The 27479-nt window shown below is 43.5% G+C and overlaps 1 protein-coding gene across 4 annotated transcripts in view; it reads right to left on the bottom strand.

Annotated features, from left to right (window-relative positions):
• Positions 1 to 27479, bottom strand: part of CCNY (cyclin Y) — a 204719-nt gene that overhangs the window by 56811 nt on the left and 120429 nt on the right. For 2 of the 4 annotated variants that reach the window (XM_039478748.2, XM_010349006.3), the window contains exons 2-3: positions 19623 to 19697; positions 2914 to 2948 (exon numbers count right to left, since the gene is read on the bottom strand). In XM_039478748.2, coding sequence (XP_039334682.1) covers positions 2914 to 2948; positions 19623 to 19697 — 110 coding nt within the window. Of the gene's footprint in view, positions 1 to 2913; positions 2949 to 8993; positions 11771 to 19622; positions 19698 to 27479 lie in introns of those variants that run through there. The other 2 variants (XM_074405304.1, XM_010349010.3) reach the window with 2 other exon arrangements.

The following is a 27479-nucleotide window of genomic DNA, read 5'->3' as shown; positions in this document are numbered from 1 at the left end:
TCTTAGCAACAGGTACTAAGTGGGTTCTTCAACTTCAAAGAAATTAAAGAAACAACACCCCTCATAATAAAGCTAATAAAAAAATGAAGTGGTATAATAAGGGCAAAGAATAACTGTCATTCTTGAGTTGAGAAACAGACTAAATGATGAATTTTAGTTGAGATCCACATTCAGAAGTGAACCCTAGAGACTGTCCCATACAAATTTAATTATAAACGTTATCTCTAACTTCAGATAAGCAAGCTAAACCACCTCTGTCACATGGGAACTGGTGTTATTATCTGAGGTGCACAGAGGGCTCGAGCTAAGTGGGGCACTGAAGCCAGACCACCTAGGACTCAACCCGGGCTCCACCGTCTACCTGGCTTAACTTCTCTGTGCCTTGGTCTCCTCATCTGTAAAACAGTAATACTAAATTGCACCTACCTAGCATGGCCACTGTGCCACTAAATAAGTCCATTAAACCAATTACAGCAGAGCTTGGCAAACACACTTTAAATCACTCAGCAGATGATACTGATTATTATTATTATTGCTCGTCCTTTCTCCACTGTTCTAACTTACTATTCCCAAGTTTCAAAACCTGAAAAGTACAGCTGCTTTATTAGCCTAATTGAATCTGTAGGTAATTTCTCTCAAATGATATTTCAGCTGGTTGGACTGGCACACTCCCACAGCTTTTCCCAGCGTGGCAGGACTGATGGCATTCATTTGCAGCAAAGTCTGTTCACAGTTTGGAGGGTTATGCTGCTTGTTACAGGGTCATCTGTTACATAAGAAACTTAGCACCCAGATTTCTTTTCTATAGGAACCAGTGCATTTGCAGAGATCTCAACAACTGTGTGATTTCACTGTGTCAGCAGATGCAATTTTACAGAGGTTTGAAGCCTGGGCTGAGTTTCAGAAGATACTGTGAGAATGCATGGCCTCCCATTCTAATCCATGGGCTGGGTGCAGCAAATGTGTATTCAAGTGTGTGGCAGGTGCCAGGACTGTGCAGGACATTAAATGGCACGGTTAAGTGTGTGCCCAGGGGGGCAGGGGGGTTTTAAAGGAGGTATGCAGATTAGAACTGTGGGAGCAAACCTCTGTATCATCAGCCGTAATGAGAACAGAGCAGCAAAGACAACCAAACTCCTAGCCTGCTCTTTCTTCAACGCACCTTCCATGGAGCTGCAGTGAACAGGAAAGATGGCCTGGATGCTGTCCCAGCTCTTCTCTTTCCCTTGCAAGCTCCTTGGCAGACGTGCTAATGAGTGTAATGAGTGGGAAAGCATTCAAGTGCACCCAGCAGGCAAAGAAATGGAAGCAAGGATTTAGAGAATTCATTCCAATCTCTCAAATTTTTATATCCAGGTATATGCTGCTTTCAGAAAGGAGAAAAAAAAAAAAGGCATGGCAATTTTCACATTTTCCTCATGACACAGACTGCAATTTCACAGATGCTTTACATGAATGCTTTGAAATTTAAGAAGCCGAGGGAAAAGGTCATGGACTGCTTTAAGAGTCTGCTAAAAACTGTAAGCCCTCTGACCCCTAGAAAACTGTCTATGTGCATATATATAAACACTACTACAAAGAAGTCATCAGTCCCTAAGGCACAGCATCATGTCCTGTGAGTGCATGGGCCCAGCTTATGAATTTCTTTCCAAATGCATTTTGTCCATATTTTCAAAGGGCAGAGAACACAACTTTATGGCTTTAACTCTCTTTAATACACAGTTCAGGGCCAAGTATTTCAACATCTGCAAACACATATATGCAGACAGTCTAAATTTCCTGAGAAAGACCCCTGTGTAGTTGTTTTTAGAATGAGGACTTAGAGCACACTTATTTTTATAATTTACACCTGTTTCATCATTCCATTCCTCTTGGGGAGTTGTCTTTCCTAAAGGGGCATATTTCTTTCTTTCGAGACAGTCTTGCTCTTGTTGCCCAGGCTGGAGTACAATGGCATGAACTCAGCTCAGCTCACCGCAACCTCCCCCTCCCAGGTTCAAGCAATTCTCCTGCCTCAGCCTCCCAAGTAGCTAGGATTACAGGCATGCACCACCATGCCCAGCTAATTTTTGCATTTTTAGTAGAGTCAGGGTCTCACCATGTTGGTCAAGCTGGTCTTGAACTCCTGACCTTAGGCAATCCACCTGCCTCAGCCTCCCAAGTGCTGGGATTACAGGCGTGAGCCACTGCACCCAGACTAAAGGGGCATATTTCTAAGGAGACGAAGGGGTGGCTAGGGCTTTCCCCGTCCATAGGGTGTGGGGTAAGGGCTGGAGCCAGACAGCTACACCTCTGCTCAAGGAAGAGGGATAAAGTATCTCAATGGGGTACCTGCATCTGACCACCAGGGCAGGGAGACGTGGCTAAGAATGGCCAGAAGACTACAGCCAAATGTTTGAAAATCTTTTTTAAATTTAGTGTTATCTAGTTTATGCTCTTTCTTGGAGCATCAGAAGAACATGCAGACTCTACTGGACCCACAAACAACAAATGGGAAAGTAGAGTGTGAAGACAGAGAGCCTCATGGAAAACAATTACGTGTGTATGCAAATGGAACTAAGCTACAAGAGAAAAAGAATGATTTGGGGGTGGGCGTAGAGGAAGAAAAGGATTCGAAATTGAAGTGGCTTTCACTTGCACTTGCTGGGTGGTGTCTGACATGGTATTGTTCACACCCATCATCCCATGAACAACAGTGGTCTAGGGCTTCTAGAAAAACATTTGGGAAAGTGGACAAATACTACTAGGTGATGCCTGTCCAATTACACATCAAACTAAGCATAAGTACACTGCAACATTCTTCCAAGTATCTACAAAGCACATGAGCCATTTTCATCCATTACAGACACAGTTATTTCAGCTCTTTATACTGTACAGTCATTATGAAAAACACAGGGAGACAGCTTCACTTACATGGTTAATGAAGAGACTCTTGCGTTTTTCTCTCACTGTGAAAACAAAAGATGCAACAGAAATGTTATATGCCTGCATGCCAACCCCTCACAGGTGGCTGAGGACTGGGCCTCTTTGTCATGGTCCCATCCTTCCACCAACCAACATACCCACTTGCTCATTTATCAAACATAAAAATATGGGACGTGCACGAATGCAGATTTGAATGAACCTGGCTCACAGAGGGAAATATACCTCCATTTAAACTACAGCACCCTAACAAAATTAAGTGCAGCTCAAATCCATTAAGGAGTAACAGATTTCCATTAACTGAATAAAAAAGTCATTAGTAAATCTCCTAAAACTCATATGCACCTGTTAGTTTAACACAATTAACAAATAATAGAACTATTTGTTCCCAACCCTACCAGACCCATAAAGCTCCACAGTATATCACAGTAGGTAAGGGAAATATAAATAACAAGATCTAGAAAGCATCGAGATCCAGGAAGACGACATACATCAGCAGCGTTACTTATCATGGAAACCCATTACTCTCCACGCTTGCTGCTGGGGAGTCCAGCTGGGTTTCTGTCTGGGAGGCCCCTAGAGCTCCTTGTGGCACCCACACCCAACCCCATGAGTCTGACAGAGGACACCATAATCGTTACTGCTCTAACAAGGTGGCTCTCACCCTGCTGTCTGCACGCATGGCCTGTGCTGAGCAGCTCAGCCTCCAGTGTTCCCAGACCTCAGTGTTTCTCAGAATGGGAACCCACAGCCCCAGGGAGGTAGAAAGGTCAGGGACAGGGAATGCGAACAGCTTACAATAATCTAGTATCACTGAATTTTGCATTTTCTTTTCTGAAAGCTCATTTTGTGGGTACAGATGAATCCATCAACACAATTACTGGTTACTGTAAAAGACACGAAGAATAGGCTTCCCTCAAGAAGATAACATCCTAGGTCCCCAGGAATCAACAATGTTATCCTGTAGCCTAAAACAACAGTGTTCAAAAGACAGAAGAAAGTTATCTCCTTACAGACCATGCCCCTGCAAAGTAGATTCAATACTGTTTTCAAAAGCCTTCTTGCTGATTGGCTAGAGGGGCTAAGGAACTGTTTTTCTCTCTCTCATACACTCACAAAAAGACACTTCTCTTTTCCTTAGAAGTCTTGTCCTTTCTGGAGTGAATGCTGCCCTCTACTCTCGGTAGGTCAAAGACAACAAAAGCGAAAATGCAAAAGCAAAAATTAGTCTGAGGATACTGTTGGGTATTTTAAAGAGAGAGACTGACACATAGAAGGTAGTAGCTTCATCAAGCCGTCAGATGGACCCATGCACAGGGTCCATCTGATCAGCTCCCTGCTGTCGTAGGATAGGACAGGGCACCATGGCAATGCCTGAGGCCAGACTAGCACACACAGAGCATGAGTGCACAGACAGCAGCTATGCACAGTGGTCTGCTATGCATAGCATGGAGGCAGAGGGATTACTGTTTACCTGACTCCGAGAAAGCATCCGCATGTGAACCATAGCAAAACAAACATGAGGGTCTGGCTGGAAGTTCTGGGTTTTAACTTCCTGGCATACACAGACAGACAGACAAGCAGGCAGGCAGGCAAGCAGGCAGAGTGCATGCACATGTGTGTACTTTCTTTCATTCATACTAAACTATTATGCATGTAGCCAAGGACGGGGATATGATGGTAATTCTACGGCAATTTCCCACTGACTGAAGGGATCTGGAAATCCCCTTTCTACTTGGACCACAGAATTGACAGGGTTCCCACTATATTCTGAGGTGACACTCAGCCCTTCTCAGAGCATCCCAGTGATAGGTTTGTGCAAAAGAGACTTGTATCTCCCAACTGTGGGAACCACTGCCCATACTAAGGTCACCTCAACACCCTACATCAGCCCCTGCCTTCAGCAAATAAGAGACCCATGCTTCAGGAAATACCAGCACTTCCTATATGGGTACTATTGAGACGATCAGGAATTATTCACACATAGAAGTCATGGCTGAGATGCAGAGCCTTCAACAGTTCTGACTAAAAGTCTGACCAAGAAAGCTGATGTGGTTTGGCTGTGTCCCCATCCAAATCTCATCTTGAATTCCCACGTGTTGTGGGAGGGACCTGGTGCAGCGTAATTGAATCATGGGGTAGGTCTTTCCCATGCTGTTCTCTAAGTCTCATGAGACCTGATGACCATAAAAAAGGGAGTTTCTCTGCCCGAGCCCTCTTCTCTTATCTGCCACGATGTGAGATGTGCCTGAGATACCTTCCACCATGATACTGAGGCCTCCCCAGCGCCTGGGAACTGTAAGTCCACTAAACCTCTTTCTTCTGTAAATTGCCCAGGCTGGAGTATGTCTTTATCAGCAGCATGAAAATGGATTAATATAAAAGCTTTCAAACAAACAAAAACTACAGCAGACACAGAAGAATATTATAAATATGTATGCCATTCTTGTCAACCACCTACAAGGATCAATCTTAGGGAGGAAACGGGCCATTTTCAAGAACTCCAACTGGCTGCAATGAGAATGGTGAAGAAAAACAAAAGTTCACCGAGACTATTAGAGAACACCTGAGGATAAGCTATCTGAATCTCTTACAGAATCTCTTAGGCATTCACCGCTTCTATGCAAATGAACACCTACACACTACCCTATTTCCTCAGAGCAAACCAGGGCTCCTGGGGCCTCAGTCAGGCACCTCTTTCCTGCATGGCTTTGTAATGCTCCTCCCAAGAGGGCCTTTGCAAGATAAAGTGTGTACAGTTTCTGAGAGGACTTTCCACACATGCATCCCTATGGCCGACTTGCTTTTGGAGTGTCTTCTGAGCCCCCAAACAAACCACCTGTCCACAGGAAGATTTCCTGATACCCATGCTGGATCAGGTGACTCATTTCTCTGAACAGCCTGCCTGGATCAGGGGGACACTCCACCCTCTCTGGGCTAACTCCTTCTCCTGGGAATCTGGAGTTGGGACATACTCGAAGGGCTCTGCTCAACCTTAACTGAAGGTATGGTGTGTAAACTTCAGACTGGGGTGGAAAGAGTGAAGCAGCAGGTCTGACTATGGAAGGGCCTGTCTGCTTGCAAGGCTGGCCCTTGGCTGGTATCTGAGAACTTGGATTTGGGAGAGCTCCTTCCCATCATTACCTAACTGATAAGAGTGGCTCACTGTGCCTAAGCTGTCTGCACAAACAACATGCTCTATGCCACACAAAGTATGGTTTATTTCCTTTTGAGAGTCTGGAATTTTGATACTTAACAGGCAGAGCCTTCTTACATGAGCAGTCTCCATAAAAACGTGGGTGCTGGGTCTACCCAGGAGCTTCGCTGGCTGACAACATTCCACGGTGTTTTCACATCTGGGAATGGTGGGGATGAAGCGCAACCCGTGCAGCCCCATGGGAGAAGACTCGCCCCATGCACCTCTTCCCTCTACAAAGCCTCACGTGCTTGCATTGTAATAAGTGACAGTCATGAGTGTGACTGTATTTTGCATCTTATGAGTCCTGGACCCCCACACAGCTGCCATGCAGAGAAGCACGAGGGGGCGGGGGAGGGGGAGTAGAGATGGGTAGAAGGCAGGAAGGCAGGTACTGCCTTAGTCCTAATGGCTTTTAGTACCCAGTTCCACTGATTCCTAAGCCTTCTGAGATACCCTCAGTGCTCTTAAAATTAATTACCCCTTTTCACCTAAGCTAGCTGGAGCAGGACCAAGACATTACCACAGGGTTAAAAAGTAGAATCTTTTTTTGTTTTGTTTTTGAGATGGAGTCTCATTCTGTCATTTAGGCTGGAGGACAGTGGTGCAATCTCAGCTCACTCCACTTCCTAGGTTCAAGCAATTCTCCTGCCTCAGCCTCCCGAGTAGCTGGGAGTACAGGCACGCACCACCACACCCAGTTAATTTTTTGTATTTAGTAGAGACAGGATTTTGCCATGCTGGCCAGGCTGGTCTTGAACTCCTGACCTCAGGTGATCCACCTGCCTCGGCCTACCATAGTACTGGGATTACAGGTGTGAGCCTCCATGGCCAGCAGTTAAGTAGAATCTTTTATAGTAGTGTATCACCTGAAAAGATTGACAGAATTACCAAAATATAAATCTGTCTTCAAAATAAATAAATTTGAAACCACTGAGGCTAATGTGGGTACAGCCCTGAAATTCAAAATGCTTCAGCTATTGTGTTTCATGTAATGGAATAAGCAATACGCCAACTCATTCCTAATAGCTGGTTTCAGTCATCTTTAAAACTTCAGTATTTCTGGTTACTATAACACATCAATCAAAATATCTGGAGTTGTCTGAGTTAATGTCTAACTAAATTAATAGTCATGGTTTGCTTAAGGAAAACAGGCAATAAATTTATATGGATCATAAATTTCATCTTTCCTGGGAGAGGAATGACAGCGATCTTCTCTGACACAATCAATGATAGTTAAGAAGATTTTTAATTGTCTACAGTGACAGTCCATAACGACATCAACAGGGAATGTACCAGAGGCTTTACAAATAAGCCATCTAAAATCAGCAAAAACACTACAGTTGACATTAAAAGTCTTCTCCAGATAAAATGCAGAGTGAAGAGAGTAAAAGGCAGTGTTTGCAATCTGAGGGACCAACAAATTCCACTTAAGTTGCTATGGGACACTCTCTTGCCACAATCTCACCCAAGTAAAGTTTCTTCACTCTAAAATACAACTTTCAAACTAGTGCCTAATTATTAAATGGGGATTTTTTAACACCCTAAGCACAATTTTACCTGATTCCTGTCACAGGTAGATATTTAAAAGATTATCTTGTTTTCTCCTCTTCCATTTCTAATTTTTTTTTAATATACAGATGAGATCTCAGTATGTTGCCCAGGCTGGTACTGAACTCCTGGGCTCAAGCAATCCTCCTATCTCGGCCCCCACAAATTTTTGGGATTACAGGTGTGAGCCACCGCACCTGACTCTCCTCTCGCATTTCTAAAATAGACTGACCTTCCAATGGCAAGTGTCATCTACCACCAAGCCATAGGAGGCCAGTACTAAAAAGGTCCTAAGACATTTTTTCTTTGGAAAATGACAGAAGAGCCGAAGCGGGCCGAGGAAGGCAGGAACCAGGCTCCTTCCTCTCTACACCCGCCCTCCAGCAGCAGCACCACCGGTGTGCAAGGGCACCCACGGCATCTGCAAAAAACGAGTCCCATTTAAAAACAGAATGACAATCAGAACCAGGCATGAACAGAGCTGTGCTATTCTAAAAGGAAACTTTGCTTAACCGATTAACTACTCTGGATGGGAAGGACTGGCAGACCACACAAGAGGCAGGCTTCGACGACAACATAAAGAATGATAGAATTTTCTTTGGAGATATGAAGCTGATTGCTGAGAAAGCTCCAGTGCAGATCACAAAGATCTGGTTGAAAAGAAAAGATTTCATTTCCCTTTCCTTTTTCCTGTGGGTAGCACAGATCAGGCTTTGAACAATAAAATTAAAAGTTCGCCTTTAATTTTTCTTACAGTAAGTCTGAGATTACCACACAGTTCCTATAGGTTTCAATTCAATGAATTCACTCACTCACTCAATTCAAAACAACTGTTGAGCCCCTGTTTGGAGCACACATGGAGGCTCCTGCCCTGCTGAGCTCCTGACATGACAGGGAGGTAGTCAGGAACACAAACGTCCAGGACACAAAGTGCACTGTGGCAGGAACATCACCCACACTACGGAGCCCAGAACAAAGCATCCTGGTGTGGCCATTTCCCCGCCCCCAGACACATCTCCTGTGCTGCAGGAAGGGCGCTTCCAATTAGACCTCTGGCCTGCTCTGAACTGTCTGGGACCTGCGCTTATTTCTAAATCTGGGCACAGAGGAATGTGACATTCTGAGCATTCAAACTGAAATCTAAATAAACAAGGCCGATGAAACAAAAATGAAAAGACACGAAAACATTTCTAAGATTTTGCGGGCAGAGCCAGTCACGGAGAGGAGAAAATTCCAGGGAAGAGAATAATAGAAGGCAGGTGAAGGAAGAACATAAGGAGAAAACTATTCAAAGAACAAATATCCATCTAAGCTGCCAACTTACTTGAGAGGTTTTCTGTCTCCCGTAGAGAATATCTAAGGCCAAAGGATTTCCTCAGAAGCACAGAAACTTCAACTAAGTGGCATCAGTTTAAAACTTTCTGCTAATTAGAAAAGAAATGCATGCTTATTGCAGAAAATCTGGAAAATACGGAGGAGTATAAAGAAGAAAATGCAACTGCAAATAAAAATTAAACCTTGCTTGGAAAACACAGAGACACATAAAACATACACACGCACACAGACTGAGTATCCCTATCACCCTTTACCTGAAAGGTGTGGGACCAGAGGTATTGTGAATTTAGGATTTTATCAGATTTTAAAATTTTGCATTATTTGAGCATCTCAGATCCAAAAATCTGAATCCAAAATGCTCCAATGAGTATTTCCTTTGAACATCAGGTTGGTGCTCAGTAAGTTACAGATCTTGGAGCATTTCAGATTTCAGATTTTCAAATTTGAGATGCCCAACCTGTTTAATCCAACAATCCAGAGACAATCACTACTACTATTTTGACATGTATCCTTTGAGTCTTTTTTGTGTGCATACATGCAAAGCAAACATGATGTATACTTTTGCATACGGATGTATTTGTATCCTTTGAGTCTTTTTTGTGTGCATACATGCAAAGCAAACATGATGTACACTTTTGCATACGGATGTATTTGTATATAAGTATGTGCAAGCATACGTGCTCATATACAAACACGTCAACAGAAACATGCCCATTTTCACTGATTGTATCATAATTCTTTAACATATAAAGGCATTATTAATCCTTTCTCCTACATATTGTGCTATTTCCATCACTCATGATTTCATTGTTAGAATGCATTTTGACATGAGTTTCCATTTTCAGGCAATTTCCTCCACTGCTTCTACAAACTTAAAAGCCCCTTCCCCATTGTGACATTAAATATTCATGCATACTGCTTCTAGATGTTTATGACTGTATTTGTTACATTTAATCTACTACTAGTCAATCCATCAGAATTCTATCCTGACACATGGTGGGATGAGGTTATTATTTTATTCTTTAAGTGAGACTCAAAGTGCTGTGTATTCTATTATATGGGCTGCTATCAAATGCTGGCTGATATCATCTCAGACCTGGCCTCTTCCTAGTTTGCTTCCAAAGTGTGTGGAAGTAACTCTTTATTTTATTTCTAGATATTTATTTTTTGTGGAAATGGGGGGGTCTCACTATGCAGTCCAGGCTAGTCTTGAACTCCTGGGCTTAAGTGAGCCTCCGCCTCAGCCTCCCAAAGTGCTGGGATTACAGGACTGGCTTGAAAGCAATTCTAAAATGCGGTGGTTCAAGAGCTATCTTTATCAAGGAAACACAGAAAAAGATGGGCCTGGGCACAGCAGCGCACAGAATCCACCCACCACTCTTGCCCTGGTATCCAGCCCTTCTCCTCCTGGTCAGGTCCAGTGTTCTGAGGCAAGGTGTCACAGTCAGCACACAGGAGCTGTCGGCACAGACCCAAGTCAGGGAAGAAACTCAATCCAACTGAGCAATGAGAACCTACCTCCAGAGTAAGGATTATATTTATTGAGAACTTATGCTGTCTTACGTACAGGGCTTGGTGCTTTGATGGATTATGCATTTAGTCCTCCTGACAACCTCACAAAGAGGTATTAACTCCACTTTACAATGACAAAATTGAGGCTCAGGGAAATCATGTGGATGGATCATATGCACCAGGATTATGCAGACAGTGCTGGATCTAAGCTTCCAGCTCAGGCAGTCTGATTCCAGAGGACCGCTGGAATCAGGCAATCATTCCAAGGCATTAACTATTTTTACCTGGTGACTATGTCAAATTATCATGAAATTCAGCTGCCTCCCTAGCTGTTCGAAGGCAGCCAGCCAAAAACATAAACTACGTAAGGTAGGCTATAAACACGGTAAGCTATGAAAGATACTTACAAGGTTATCAGTCTGTGCCAACTGAAGGGGAAATGCAGGTCCTCAGAGTTTTTAAAAAGAGAATTGAAAAGTAAGAGTTTCAGGCGCTGTCTAACAGTAGGACAAAGCTGTGATAGACAGGACATCAAACTCCCCAGCCTGGGGGAGTCATCCCTGCTAAGCTCTACTCTGGATGAGTGCTCACTGAGCAACGTTCTGGCTGGGAACAGGGCAGGTCAGGAAAGAGGATACGGTAAAAGGCAAACCGAGAAAACTGACATTCTGGGTCTAAATGATTTCATCTGAGCTTGTACTAGGTCGGCAGCTTTCTCCATACTGGAAAGTCCGAGAGACGAAAACACGAGTCGGGTGATGCTCCCAAGAAAAGTGAGCCACGGCACCCAAAGGGCGCCTCTCTGGTACATTTGACTTATTGGGCGGGGCCTGGCTCAGAGACCTGACACCTGCCCTCCCCTCCCCCATGCACCTCAAGAGACAACTGCAGAGGGCTGAGGGGAGGGCTGGCCTGAGCGTGGCACGGTCATGCTGAGCTCTGACCCAGAAGAGGAAAGCCCAAATACACCACTTGAGGCTAAAAACACCTGCATCCTCCTGTCCCTAAATAATGCATGTGCCATTTTCTAGCAAAGCTAGGGAAGATAGGAGAAGGTAAAGTTGCAACACAAAACAGAAGGCCACTAGTCACTACCTGGGCCACTGTTCCCAGGTTGGTCTGCCCAGGGTGGGTCAACAATGTCTGGCCTCATTCCTTCATTCTCCTGTCTTTGTATCTTCTATGTGCTAACCACTGCAGAGACTGCGGAATGTGGAAGGCAGTTCCTAACCACAAGCAAGATGCAATACAGCAGATAAACAGACACACTATTTCTTTATTTCTATACCATAAATTAATCACCTCCACACAGAGGAATATGCAAACTGCACTGAACATAATGCCACTGATTTCTGGTACACCATTACTCTTATGTGTCACTAAGAAAGAAAAAAAAATGCTGCCAATTAGATTTTGGCAAGTCACTGATTGTCCTGATTCCAGAGGTGTTCCAGCCGAGGAAAGGTGGAATCAATGGAATGAAGGGAGCATCACCTATGAGGCAGCCATTGGGCCAGAGGGGACAGAGGACAAAGAATGCCACAGGTGATGGCCTCTCATGCCTGCAGGGGAGGGGACCCCCAGGAAGGGTGAAAAGGGCTGTGTGTGTGTGCTGGCGTCTCACTGTCCCTGTGGTGAGGAGAAAGATGGTCAGGCGGGGGGGGCCTAAGAGAAGCTCCACTTGCAGGCAGGTGGAGGAGAGGTGAGAAGGGACATGATGGCAGCAGGAGGCTGACAACGGGCCTCGCCACAGACCAGGAGAGGAAGGAGGAGGGGAGAGTCTGGGAAGAAAGGGGAAGGTGGGAGAGATTCGGGGCACAGGTGCAGCTTAGACACTGACTACAGGACTCGGGGGTGTCCGTTAAGACCCAGACAAGCAATAGGTTTATTCTTAAAAACTAGGTAACAACTGGGAGCAGAAGCTGGCAGGAGAGGAAAGACGCAGACATACCAACCCCAAGAGTGTGGGCTATTTCCAGACAGGCTGTCTACCAGGTAGTAGGAAATGCCCCTGGAACACATGCTTACAGTGCCAGGATGGGATGGCTCCTCCTTGCCAGGGGTCTTGGAAGAGTTTCACTCAAGGGATCCCCAGTGAGGATCCCAAAGTACCTGTTACATCACAGGTAATCAGCAGACACTGCTGAGGGCTCACTGTGTGCCCAGGACTCACTCTAATGCTTCAGGACAGCAAGCTTTGGAGGAGACAGGTGTGCCCATTGCCAATTTACAGAAAGTTATGACCCAAGAGATTAGGTGACAGTAAATCCAACTAATGGCAGACAAGAGCCTGAAGCAGAGCTGGATCCTAGAGCCCTGCCTAACTGGAGGCCAGAGGCTGATTCCCTGCCCCTGGGATGACCACAGGCTAGCGAGGGCAAGGACAGCCCAGCACGCAGAAACAGACCTGTCTGCACTCTTGACTACTCCTGGCTTTTGAGTACCCACCCTCCTCCACACACCCCAAACTAGAGGGAAAGACAGGTCAGGTAGTAGTTTTTGCAATTCTTTTATTGAAATGGTCTGTCGCAAATAACTTAGGGCTGGACTAGAGCAAAGGTCCTCAAACCAAGTATCCAAAGAGACCTTTAAAAGGGCTGAGGTGTGACGCAGAAGCCCCCACCACCTTCCTCCTTCACAACTTCACAGAGGAAGGCAGGCACAGCCAAGCCGAGACCCGCACCGACCTGGCGTGCAAACCTCCAAGGGCTCCAGGGGATCGGCAAGGGCCACAGAGCAGGAGAGCAAAGGGTGGGGCAGGAAGGTGCAGCGGACCGCAGGCTGCTGGCCAGGCATGCACTTCCCTGCACCTGTCTGGCCATTTACAATCAGAAGCACAATGGCAGCCACAGGCATGCACATTAATATGTCCCGTGAATTGGAAAAATAAAACCAGACCTTTTCTAAGAAACAGGTATGGTAGGCAAAAATAAAAATAAATAAATACATAATTAAAAGGCAAGTAAGACATTTGACTGACTGGATTGACTATGATGACTGGCTTTGCCAACAAAGTCCCGAGGAGGAAAAGAACAGGTGGGGTTCCTCCATCCTACATACATTTGAGCTCCTTCTATGGGCCTGGCACTGTGAATGGCAGAGAGACATAAACGTGAAGACCTGGAATAAATCACAACACGGTGAAGATGTCTGCTGCAACAGAGGGGCGGGCAGACGCCAGTGGAGCAGCCGCCAGGGAAGGCGGTCTGAGATGAAGTCTAGATTTATTTTCCCAACGCTCCCGAGGGTATCAGGTTAAACTAGGTGCCACCAAATGTAAAAGGGTAGATTTAATTAAAAGTCATGTGTTACATTTGGTAAACCTTTTGTGATATACTTCCCAGAAACTGCAAAAATGAGAGACTTCTCTAACTGAGTAACTCTTCTGCAAATCAAATAGATTCCAACTCTCTACTGTCAGTAAAATTGAAGGGGAACAAAACTGAACTGTAGCCGATCATTAGGAATTATTTTGGTTGACAAATCCCTTGGAGATTTTTCGAAATATAAACTGCATGGAGTAGAAAGAATTGAGTGATATGACTATAATAAAACTCCTTCTATTTCCATCTATTTATATAACCAAAGTTCCTGAGCACTTACATCTATAAAAACAAAGCCTTTGATGATAAATACTGCCTCATTTCAGTAATAAGTAGTATGTAACCACAGAGGCATCTCACCAAGAAATGTTTTTCCAAAAAATATTTCCCTTTTCTGTTTACTAAGTATCCATTAAAACGTAAATATATTTGTATTACTTTGATCAATAGAGGACTAACGATAATAATGATTTCTCAATCAAGAGTTTATGTTTAGTATTTTGAGCCTCAGGCTTATCAGAAATAGAATTACATTTAGGTCATATTTTTACAGGAAAGAATATGACAGTGTGATAAATAACTTTCCGGAATCAAAATGTATTACACTAGTATAAAATGTTATGAAAATAGAATGGAAATACAAATTCAAGACGATAAAGGAGTGATATGAAATTTCCAACTGTTAGAGAGGACCGTGTTCATACATTTTAAAGGACTGATGGTGGGTATTTAGATCAAAAAAGAAGCTGAAAACATTCGTTTTCATGTATTGTAATATTAAAATTTCATCTGGAATAGTTTTTAAAGGACAGTTTATTTTAAAATATCAGTGTTTACAATACATCAGAAATTATATGCTTTGATAGGGTAAAAAAATTTTAAGGTTAACATAAAAATGCTTAAGGAAGTTCAGTTTTTCAAAATTCTTTTCCATGGTACATAACCAAAGGAACGAAGTATAAAAATCACTGGTATAAGCTTAGGTCTTCCCCATGGCACCTGACATGCCCTGGGGAGACTCACCGAGCAACTGAGGGCAGCTAGAGAAAGGGGCACCTCAGCACCCAGCACCCAGCACCCACGAAGGAGCTGGACAGCTGGGAATGCAAGTGAGGTGAGGACGGCAAGGCCGCGGCAGCACTTGGAGGGCAGCGATCCCGAGGGGCCGTGGGGAGCTGCTCCTGAACGCAGGCAAGAGGACAAGAAGGGCGGTCGTCTCGCCACACAAAACTTCAACTGCCCAGGACCAAAGCACAGCCCCAGCGACGACAGCCACGCGAGGGACGCAAGGTTCTCATTCCTTTCATTATTTCAAGGGACTCCTCAGAAACGAAACCCCACACACCTGGCGTTTTATTTTTCTTCAAATTCTTTGTTAAGACAATGAACCTCTAAAAATCATACTAATTAAAAGGAAGAAGATGTGACTTGGCTGCTTTCTTGTATTATTTAAGAATATTAAGCTCTCACATCTTTGAAAACGATGAACCAAAGTAAGTACAGAAAAGGAAAGGACACCAGGAACTGCAATTCCTCCCCACAAGTGACGACAGTAGCAGGAAAAACCACGGCAGATCTCACAGCCTAACTTCTCTCTGGCCTGGCGGACTTCTCTAACCCCATGAAGAGCTCCTGGTCCCTTCTTTGCTGAATGGCTCCTGCACAAAGTCTGCAATGCCATCCTCTCCGTGTGAAGAAAGCAAGCCGTCACTCTGGCTTTGGATAAAATACCTCTACCTTCAGCCTCTGCGGGCATCTGATGAGAAGGCTGCTTACTCAGTTTTGCTGGAGTTTCTAGTCTCCTGCTTGGAACAAGAAAAAAGTCCCATGTCCAGCCTAAATCTCTTGGCTGTCCAAAGGAAAAGGAATTCTGCAATCAAGAAACTCTGATGACACCAGGCAGGTACCATCTAAATCAGACGACTGAACAGCTGGGAGGTGGGATGCATGGCTGACAACTTGTTTGTCAGATCATAAAGTGCTGAGGGGGAAACAGAATGTGGGGTCTGCAGAAACACAGAGCGGCAAAGACCCAGGAGCTGCAAGTCTGTGGGCCAAGCAGGGGGAAGCAGGCCCTAACACAACTGTCACCATCCTAAATGGCCTCCTAGCTACAAACCTAATCTGAACTACCTTCAAAGTACATCGACCTGAATGAAGGAAGAAGAGATCACCAGACTCAGAACAAAGGACTCTAACACAGAGTCTGCCTTACTGTCTCAGACTACATTTCTTCCAATTAGAACAAAATTAGGGTAGAAGACCCACAACTGTGGTCTTGTGATGGAAACATAAGTTTATCCAAGTGACAAATTATCACATCAAATCAAGAATGCTTCCTGGTTTTGTCGTTTTCCTTCTTTCAACCAGTCAGGCTGGCACGAAGAATACTGAATCTGGTATCACATGATTCTTTTCTTCTAGGAGCTGGCAGGTGGCAAAAACAAAAAGGTCGCTTTAGATGCCACAGCATGGTTCAGACAATGAAGAAAGACCCACAGGCGACTACTACAGGAGCTCACCAAACGCACTCAACCCAGCCTACGGAGTCAAGGAAACCCTCAAGAAGGAAGTGACCGCAGGAGAAGCCTGAAGAACAGAAGAAGTCAGCTGTGTGAAAAAGGTGGCCGACTTCAGGAAGACAGCGATTCAGTATGGCGGAAGCACAGAGGTACACGAGGAAGAGAGGAAGCTGGCTGGGAAGGAAGGCAGAGGCTGGATCACGATGAGCCTCGTATTCCACGCTAAGAGGTTTGAAATTTAACTCTAAAGCAACTGGGGAGCCCTGGAGAAAGGTTAAGGAAGCCAGTGGCACAGTCATATCTGATTCACGGGAAGTCCTGTCAGCTGGCAGAAGCACAGACCTGGGACTAGAGAGATCCCGGATGAGGCCAAGGGCATGGAGCCCGGTCCAGAGGCTACTGCAGTAACACAAGTGGGGAACTGTGAGTCTGAACTAAAGCAGCAGCAACCGCAATGGGAAGGAGTGGTCAGGTTCAAGGCTGGGTAAGAGGGGAAAGTGCGTACACCTTGGAATGTCTGCATGTGATGGTGTGCTAGTGAACGTTTAACATTCATCTGTTTTTAAAATGCTCTGATTTGCAGCATTTGCCAATTTCCATGGTGTAAATACTCCCACTATGGCTATTTCAAGCTGCCAATATGATGTCACTGAACCTGAAGCTGGGAAGAAATGTTATCTCCAGCACCATTGCCCATCTGTGAGAAGAGGAAAGGGTCGAGGCAAATCCAAAGCCCTCCCTGGCTTAGGGACATAGGCAGGGCAGAAAATGCAGAACGTTAACTAGAATTCGTAAGTTCTGTCTGAGACAGTATACACTGAGTCAGGGGAACCGACAGCCTTCGCTGGAAAGATGTCCAGCAGGCAGTTGAATACATGAGCTTTGAATAGTACAGAGAAAAATATGGTTAGATATGATAGTTGGCAATAAATGCCCTGAGGAACTGTGTAGAAAACAAAAAGATATGACAGTAAAGGAGGCACCCTGAGAAATACTACACTGGAGCGACAAATAGAAGTTTATAAAGATGTCTGAGAAGGAGCTTTCAGAAGGGCAGGATTTCTCAGGACCAATTTGCCAAAAGCCAATTCACCAAGTAGCTGATTCTCTGATTATCATTTCACCAAAGAATTAAATCATTAAAGTTACCAATTTACCTACTTTTTAAATTGATTCTTTTCTAAATATTTATAAAGCAATTGTTCAACAGAGGCACTTATTTTCAGCAAATTGCTCGTTTGAAAATAGAAGGCCAAAGAATTTTTGAAAAGCATGGAATTCTTGGTGACAGCAAGTGCCACATCCAAGGGCAAAAGCCCAAGAAGGGAAACGTCCTTAGGTCACTTTACTGCGATGCTCCTCAGAATGGCTGGGTAGGAGGAAGGTCCCAATGGGAGAACAAACAGGGAGAGAGGCAGAAATGCCGTAGAAGTTTTCACCTGGACAGAGGTATTGGTTATTTTCCCTTTTTCTATGAGACTCATGTATGTTTACATGTTGAGCAGAACGATCTAACACTTAAAGAGAAACTGAAGCAATAAACGGAGGGGTCAGAGTAACTGAGGCCCTGATGTTCCAAAAGAGGAAAGGGAATGACATCTAGGGCAAAGGGGAAGGGGAAGGCAGAGTTCCCTAAGCTAAGTCTGGAGCCACCTTGACTTGGGTCAAGTTTCCTTCTGCCAGGATAACCACAGTACGGGAAATTCACTTGGAGGTTCTAATGCAATTTCAGGAGCCTCTTGTTATGGCATCTTCTGAATGAAGCTGGTCCGCACCGAGTTCACAAGCAGCAAGAGGAAAACCTGAAAGTCAGTCAACTTCATTTCTTGTTTTCATAGCACTATCAGTTAAGTGTTTGTAAAACTTGGTTTTGAACCTCATTTTTCATGGTTCCAAAATATCCATCTTCACTGCTACCCTCCTTCCTTTGCATTATCTCACCCCTCCCAATGGCTTCCTGCTTCAGGGGAAAAAAATGTTTCTTTTGTATCTAGCACACTGAAAACTTACTTTAGTTTTGTCATTGCTTTTAACGGCAAAAACCGAAATTACTTTTGCACCAACCTACATATTTGATGCCTATACTAATTTATTCTTGGAAACGTTAACTTTTCATAAACACATCCAACTCTTTCTAATCAAGTCAGTGGCTTGCTTAAGATTCCCAATAATATCAAATCAGCACTATACCTTGCCAGAATTGTTCCTTAATTGTTACTGAAGTGCTATCAATTCTCATAAATGAACTTACCATCTTAAACGTGTTTGGAGGTGGAAAGGCCAGGGGAGGGACAGCAGGGGATAGGGGGACTGGGGAAGGATAACATGAGGAGAAATACCTAACGTAGACAACGGGGGAGTGACTACAGCAAACCACCATGGCATGTGTATATCTATGTGACAATCCTGCACAATCTGCACATGTACCCCAGAACTTCAAGTATAATCGTAATTTTTTTTTAAAGACATGTTTGATTATTTTCTAGTCCATTTAGAATATTCTCTGAATTAAAGCTTAGCAACCGCCCAAAAAGTCAGGGATAGAATCACATAGGACTCCAGCATCTTAAAATAATATTCTAGTTATCATTTAACAAGGCTCTCCTGCCACTCTTTTCTGTAGGAATCCAATGACAATGTGTGTTTGCTGTATTGTGTAAGTTTTCTCTCTCTCTCCTTTGCAGCCAAGGGCCAGGGAAGGGGCGGAAAAAAGAGAAAACCTCTAGGAGAAATCCCACACACACCTGGGATGAACCACAAAGATGGTGCAATCTGTAAGAATAAACTTAGATATGGTTATTACAGAGGTGGCAAAAAAAGAAAACGTCTGCACCTAGTGTACGGTTCCACTCAGCTTTCAACAAAGCCAGGCAGTGGTGCTTTTATTTAAGGATTATATTTGGCTTTCTTTTACATACTGTCTAAATTAACAAATACTTCTGATCTTATGAGAAGTGACACAGATGTCAATTCTAAAAGGAAAATTTCTGACTCTTAGGGTAGAAACTCCTATCACACAACGTATGTAAAAATAATACAGCTGCCTGACAAAATGAGGATAGATGCTTCAAATAGGAAATTCTAAAAACATAACACTGCAAAAGCCAAAAATCCCAAGAGACCTATCATTAAACAATATATGTGTGGTTCACTAAAGGGACTCTATTTCATCTTGAAAATTAAGTCTACTGGGAAACCAACACTAGGTGAATCACCAACATGAGCCTTTTTTAAGAACAGCAACATAAATTAAGGACCTACCGTCTGTCTGAGATTTACTGAGGAATATTGTGCTGGCCCGAGGATGATCTGAAGGATTGAATTCCATGTTCAAATCTTTAAAGAAAGAAAAAGAAAGTACATGAATAAACCATCTGATAACTAAGAGGAACCAAGATTGACTCAATTCTTTTTCAGCTTTGAATTGCTAATACATTCAAGGATTCTGGAAACCTATAGCTATTATGTTAATAGATCCTTTTGGTTCAATTCAGAACACTGCTATTTAGAAATCTGAAAATCATACATAAAAATTAAGACAGTTGGCTCGAGATCTATTAGCCTTTAAAAAAAAACAAAAAAACTCCACTTTCTTTTGAAAAAGTTCTGCTCTGCACCCAGTATACTACAAAATAGCAGGACAGCGTTATGGCATGCCTTTAAAGAGAGTTAGGTGCTACAACAGATTCATCAAAACCTTACAGTCAAGTACAGGGTAGTTCCTTATTCAAGGTGATTAAAATAGGACTATCTCAACTCCTTAGGGCAAATCAGCATCCATATACTCTGTTAATTAAGAACATTTTCTGAAAAGGCAAAACTTACCCTTAGGCAGCATCCATATACTCTGTTAATTAAGAACATTTTCTGAAAAGGCAAAACTTACCCCAAACTTTTTACACAGGGGGCCAGTTCACTGTCCCTCAGACCATTGGAGGGCCACCACATACTGTGCTCCTCTCACTGACCACCAATGAAAGAGGTGCCCCTTCCTAAAGTGCGGCGGGGGGCAGGATAAATGGCCTCAGGGGGCCGCAGTTTGGGGATGCCTGCCTTAGAGCAAAAGCTGCAAATCAGCCATTGTGGGCCTAATCTGGGCCACAGACATGTTTCCCTTGATCCCTACTTTTTAAGAAACATTTAAGTCAACATATAAAACTCAGGAGATTTCAAGCACATAACATACACACACTCCCCTATCTCCAGCTTCCCTTGAGAAATCGGATCGTTTGGTGGCACTGAGCCCTACCCAAACGGTCACAACAGGCTGAAGACAAGCAGCTGTGGCCCCTTCACAGTGGCTGTGTCCCTTACAGGACACAATACTCCAGGCTCCCCAGTGACCACCCTCTCTCTGCTTTTCCGACACCCACAGGCAGGTCCTCACAAGCACTTGATTTTGCAATCTTAGAACAATTTCCAAAGGCTACAACTTGTCAGTATGGTATAAACAACTTAGAATGCCATCACAGAAGAGTTTTTCTAGTTTTAAAAAAAAAAAAAAAATTCCATAGAAAATAAGCAGAACACAAGAATTAAGTTAGGGGAGGCAAGAGAGATCAAAATTACTGGTAAGCCAGGATGGTCTTAAAATCAACTTAGAGAGTCAGAATAAAACTTTTTGGGTTCAATTATTTCAATAAATTTGCAGAGAAATCGAATCAACACTAATAAAAATAGATGGGGCTATTAGCATTAATAGCTAATTGATCAAAAGATAAAGTAAAAGAAAGACAAGGATGGTCAAATAAATATGCACTGGAGGTAACATGTAATCACTTATCCACACAGAGATCTGTCCTCAGCAAACTTCTGAAGTGTGGTGGTTTCTTCCTGTGTCAGCCAGTGGCTAACTGAGCCAGTTTCTAACTTCTCCCTGGGTACTTGATTAAAGAAATATCTATTGAATCTTAAACAGATGCTACTTGAATTATCTGGTGCTTCTTGTATTATATAACTTCTGTTAACATTACACAATAATTTCACAGTTAAAGGCATTAAGGGGTTTTGATGGAAGGAGAAAGATGGGTCAAACAGACCCTGAATTTTTCAAACTTGTTTCAATTTGAACTACAGTTAGTCAAGAAATTTCATGGTGAAAATGACTGCAAGGAGGTTTCCTGTTCAACTAGGATATAAAAGGGGTTAAATAGTAAATGTGCTACTAAATGTTTTGAGGGCTTCTGCTATCAAAATGAGGGCAAATATAAAATCCTAACCATGATGGAGGCTTTTAGCGTCCAAAAACCTTAACACATACATAGTTCCCTAGAAAAGCATCAGTGGAAGCACAACATGCACACAGTTCCCATGTGCGAGCAAGGTGACACCAGAAAAGCGATCCTTGGCCTTAGACAGCATCTGGACTTCAGAAACTCCTACCTTATTCCCTTAACGCCTGAGACTCACCTACCAGACCAGTTTTCTTTAAGACCCACTTTTATTATTAAAATTTATCAGTAGGGGTTCACGGAACATCACGATCAAAAAAATGTAAAGCTTTCCTGTTTGGAACCAAAATAACACAAGTCTGTCATTTCTCAGGGAATTGAGAACCTGTTCTTAAGTCCAAGAATGTCCTGGAGAACAACCTCTGCCTAAAGATTAGGGTTCTATACTGTTATGTTCACAGACCCTCAAAGTTGCAAAGTTGCTAAGGGATGTCACAGACTCTAAGGGACGGCTTCCAATAATGGGGTATTTTTATTTTTATTTTTATTTTTATTTTTGAGATGCAGTCTTGCCCTGTCGCCCAGGCTGGAGTGCAGTGGCATGATTTTGGCTCACTGCAACCTCCGCCTCCCGGGTTCAAGCAACTCTCCTGCCTCAGCCTCCCGAGTAGCTGGGATTACAAGTATGTGCCACCACACCGGCTAATTTTGTATTTTTAGCAGAGACAAGGTTTCTCCATGTTGGTCAGGCTGGTCTCGAACTCCTGACCTCAGGTGATCCACCCACCTCGGCCTTCTAAAGTGCTGGGATTACAGGTGTGAGCCACCGCACCTGATCCTAATAAGGCTTTTTAATAGTAAATAATAGTACTATCATTTGTATGGTGAAATGCTATCATACCATCTAAAAATCACATGAAGAATATTTTATTGGCATGGAAATCGATGTACCATATGTCATTAGGAGATGAAAGCAGTATAATACCCTTTTGGGGGAAAATATGTGTAGGCATAGAAAATATATTAAGAGAATATATTTCAGTATTTGGTTATCTTTGAATAATATGATTGTTTTCTATGTATTGTAAACACTTGTTGGTTGTTTTTGTTTTTGTTTTTGAGACAGGACCTTGCTCTGTTGCCCAGGCTGGAATGTAGTAGTGCAAGCATGGCTCAATGCAGCCTCAATTTATTGGATGCAAATGATCCTCCTACTTCAGCCTCATGAAGAGCTGAGACTAAAAGCATGTAGCACAAGCCAGGCTATTTTTTTATTTTTTGTAGAGACAGAGTCTTACTATGTTGCCCAGGCTGGTCTCAAACTCCCGGGCTCAAATGATCCTCCTGCTTCAGCCTCCCAAAGTGCTGGGGGATTACAGGCATGTGCCACTGTGCCTGGCCTATTGGTTTCCTTTTTTAAACTTTTGTTAAAAACCTGCTTGTGAAAACTGATTTGGCCCTTTATTGCCCTCTGAGTGGTTGGACTGCCTCTCCAACACAAGGGGGTGTTCCCAGGAGATGCCCTGTAGCTCTCCCTGAAGTCAGAGGAGATTCAGAGTCACGAAGATGAGTCTCCCCTCAACACAGTCCACTGCCACGGAAGCCCCGGGTGAAACTGACTGGCTCAGAGGCCCTCCTGAGTGAAGGCGCCTCGCCCTCCACGCAGCCCCTGTGCTCGCCACTCCTGCTCAAGAGGGCTGCAGCGAGGAGAGGCACAACGACCACTTGTTCTGTGGGGAAGCTGAGCAGCAGGATTACATCTAACATTCTCCCTATGAAAGGTCAGCACCAAGTGGGAGGTGAGGAAAAGCCTGTCGTGTTTCCTTCACGGCCAAGATATAACTCTAAGTCTGATGCGAATGCTTCCTGGGCCACAGGTAGTCCCTAATAGTGACAGACCAGGTGTCATCTCTCCCCAGTGTGGTGACACACAGCAAGTGACTTGCAGACTTCAGAGACTTCAAGACCAGTGTCTGATGTGAAATTCACAGATGAGGTGAGTACAGCCCAGATCTTGAAGAAAACTATGGTAATTACAGTATGTGTTCTGTCATGAGAGCTCCACCTCTTTGGGAAACAAAAAAAAGGAAAGCCACCATTCTCACAAGCCAAGCAAAATGAACCTGCTTATCACTCTAACTTCAGGCCGAAGCCAAGCGCAACAAACAGTGCAATTTTAGCCACAAAGAAAAAAATCCCCTCACTGCAAAGACTCAGGAAAAATGATATTCCCAATGTTTACATTGAGGGAGAACACATTTGGAAGAGCAAAGTGGTTTCAATTCACCTCTATGATGTTTTTCAGTGATAAAAGTTAAAAGGAAGAAATTCATGGAATACTAAAAATCAGAGATTAAAATTAGAGATTACAGATGAAATACACCTCACTGCTAAAGTATGCTGACCACTTTGCTGAAGTCAGCTCTAACAGTTTATACTCAATTTTAGAGTAATAATCTAATCATTAATTGTTCGCATAATCTTCCCTCAATCCACCCCCAAATTACATATCCTTCACCCCTTGCAAAGCTCCTCTTGGAAACTCACACAGCCGGGCCTCCCTTAGACCCGCCTTCCCCGCATGCAGAGAGCTCCACTCTTCCCACTTGCTCCTATCGAGCTCTTGAAGTCCCTCATGTGCTAACTCACCCAGAAGAAGAACTTTTAAAATTTAAATAGCTACTCTACTGGGTGTCGTTTTAGCAGAAATCACTGCCTTACTGAAAGAGTGAAGCCCCACCAGAGCATTTCCATTCCTGAAAAAAGACAGTACCACACAGAAGCTGAGAGCTCTGCCCCAAGGCAGGTGGGCATGTGGCCGGCCTCCGGGAGAGGCAGAGATGTGTATGGCCTGGTCTGTTCTACACAAACACAGAATAGATTCAGGGAGACAAGATGAAGTACGTGACACATCAGAGTGTAGAACCAGCTAGTGAACAATGAAGAATAAAATATATGACCAATCCTAGGAGATACAGAATAGCATGCCTACAACAGAATAGCTTAAACAAAGCACTGGACCATTAAGAGTCAAAAATAAATATTGTGCTTTTTTTTCCTAGCAAGGCTATTCAGTTGAATTCAGTTAAATGGACCAACATCCATTGAATTTCCACTACATGCTAGGTATTGTGTTCAATCTTGTTCTTATCAAAACACTACTCTGGAGTAGTGACCACTTGTGTCATTAACTTTCCTATTCTACATGACCTATTTCATGGTCATAAGAATTCTTGGTTTTCAAAGGGCTGCAGTCAATTAATGGTGAGACAAAACATGTATTTAGCTGACTTCAAAATACATCATATGACATTTCTATCACCTTTCCCTTCACAATTACACTGTGATAGGATAAAACAGCATTTCATTAGATGTTACAAGTATATACTAAGAGGTTGTCAGGGCCAATCCATTCTGTCATGGTTTTCATTCATTCATTCATTCATTCAACAAATAATCACTGGGCATCTACTAGGTGCTAGGTACTGCTGAGTTACAAGTACTGAGGATACAGAAGTAATGAAAGAGATCAAGTCCCAGCCTTACCAAGAGCATCCTTCTAAGCTGAAGTATAAAGTACTAGAGGGGAAAACAAAAAGAATGAAAAATCCATCAGGATTGACTCTATAACCCACATTCTAAAGGCTGGAATTAGACTCTCTAGGAGTTGTGGGAATCATTCATTTCCCCAAAGAGAAGCTCAAACAGTAGAAAAAAGAATTACACATTTTATAATGTAAAAGATCCAGATTTGAATTCAATAGCCTTGGGCAAATTGTGATACTATTCTGATCTCATTTTCCTTATCTACAAAGTGGGCTAATAACACTTTGCTTCTAGGACTGCTGTGAAGATTAGGAGTTATGTACCAGCACAATGGACAGGATGTCTGCCAGCCACACAACAGGGGCCCCAGAAATAACGGGTATTAAAAACATTAAGCCACAGCACTTAGATCAGGGCTAAAGAAATAAAACTCTCAATACATAAATGTTAGGCTTATAGACACTAAAGACTGTTAAATTTCATTATACAATTTCTGTTCTCTAAGGAGTGCTGGCTTGAAATTGATATTTAAAACTTTGGTGATGCAGCCAGATGTGGTGGCTCACGCCAGCAATCCCAGCACTTTGGGAGGCCAAAGCAAGAAGATAGCCTGAGGTCAGGAGTTCAAGACCAGTGTGGTCAAGATGGTGAAACCCCGTCTCTACTAAAAAATACAAAAATATTAGCCAGGTGTGGTGGCATGCACCTCTAATCCCAACTACTTGAGACTGAGGCAGGGCAACTGCTTGAGCCAGGGAGGTAAGAGTTTGCAGTGAGCCGAGATCACGCCACTGCACTCCAGCCTGGGCAACAGAGCAAAACTCTGTCTCAAAAAAAAAAAAAAGAAAGAAAAAGAAAAAAAATTAGAGTCTCCTACTTCCTTAAAGAATGGCAAGATAATCCATAATGAACCTCTGAGGAAGCAATGCTTTAGAGAAGGCAGTTTTAAGGTATGTCATGGAATCCCTTGAGTTGACTTCAATCTAATATTTAGGAAGCAGAGTTTTAGCCTATTTTTTCTGTATGATGTTGATACCTATTAAGACACACAGCTGCATTTAATATTCATAGAATGCTTTTTCGAAGGGCCTCCTGCCAGATTTTTAAGTGACAACTGCATGTTCGGTCATACTGCTTTCAGTCCATGTTTTAGCTGAGCACTCGGTAAAATACAATGCCTTTATTCAAAACTGACGATAAATGAAACAGCATGCGGCACGGTTTAATTCCGCAGTATTCTCCTATGCTGAACAACCTCATTTTCTTCAGTCTTTTCCACAGATGGCACAGTAACAGCGATCCACAATTGCTCATCTTGTCTTTTACACCAGCACCAGGTTTACTTTCCAGTGTTAAAAAGATCCAGGTAATAAGACAGCGGCTAAAACAAGCAAGCGTCATTAGTTATCACTACCAATCTGAAAAACCAGTAAAAAGCAAAGTGGAAAAGCACAGCAAGGCCTAAACAGCACTGGATGGAGAGGAGGCACCACAGCAAGCCCGCAAAGCCAAACCACCCCCTACCTTGCATCCCCCTTTCTCTACATTTGCCATGCCCCAAACTGATAATCACTCCAATAAATCATCTCCAAAAGATGGGCTGTCCACTTAGGTCTGGACAGTGTTAGTGAGCAGAGCCCAAAGGAGTCAACAGTTCTGCGATTCCTTGATAGGTTCTGGAGTCTCAAGGTACACAGAAAGTGAGCTTCAACTGGGAGGCCAGCTGTGGTACAACCCCGCAGTTAACCTCCGAAGACATCACTAGTTCTATTTCCTGTCGTTCTAGCAGTATTTGATGTGGTTAAAATCTCAAACCCCTAATTTCAATTTCAGGTAGTAACATTTCCAAATCTGGCTATCATGTGGGTGGCAATTATGAATTCAACGAAGCCTGTCAATTTTAAATCAGATTGCTTCTTTTGTTGTTAGTACTGTCCCTGACGCTGCCTCAAAACTGGTGATGATCTCCACCTGCAGGTGTCAAGGGCGTGACAGCAGGGGCTGAACTGGCTGGTTTGCTCCAGGAGGCTGTCGCCAGGCAAGCCTGAGCCCAGAAGCCTCCATCAGCATCCCATGGCAGCAAGCGCTGCTGCTGTGGCCGCTGCGGCTAAGTGCTGCTACTACAGTTCTGGTTAATTCTATCTAAAAAGCCATCTTTTCTACTTCCACTGACTTTCATTTTATTTTCTAATAAAATTAAATACAACACACTTAGATTCGGCTGTCTCCTATTTTCACTCTCTTTCAGCTGCTGGTGTTCCTGTCAGTGATGTCCCTGTGTATCTTTGCGAGTGTGTGTGTCTGCGTCCACACGTCTACATGTGTGGGCCTCCAGGTCAGTCTCTCCGGGAGTGGGTTGCTGTCTGAATGGATGTGACTCTTTGCAGCTCTCTGTGCGCAC

The sequence above is a fragment of the Saimiri boliviensis genome, chromosome 8, assembly GCF_048565385.1.
Source record: "Saimiri boliviensis isolate mSaiBol1 chromosome 8, mSaiBol1.pri, whole genome shotgun sequence".
NCBI lineage: Eukaryota > Metazoa > Chordata > Mammalia > Primates > Cebidae > Saimiri > Saimiri boliviensis.
This window is presented reverse-complemented; position numbering and strand designations above follow the sequence as displayed.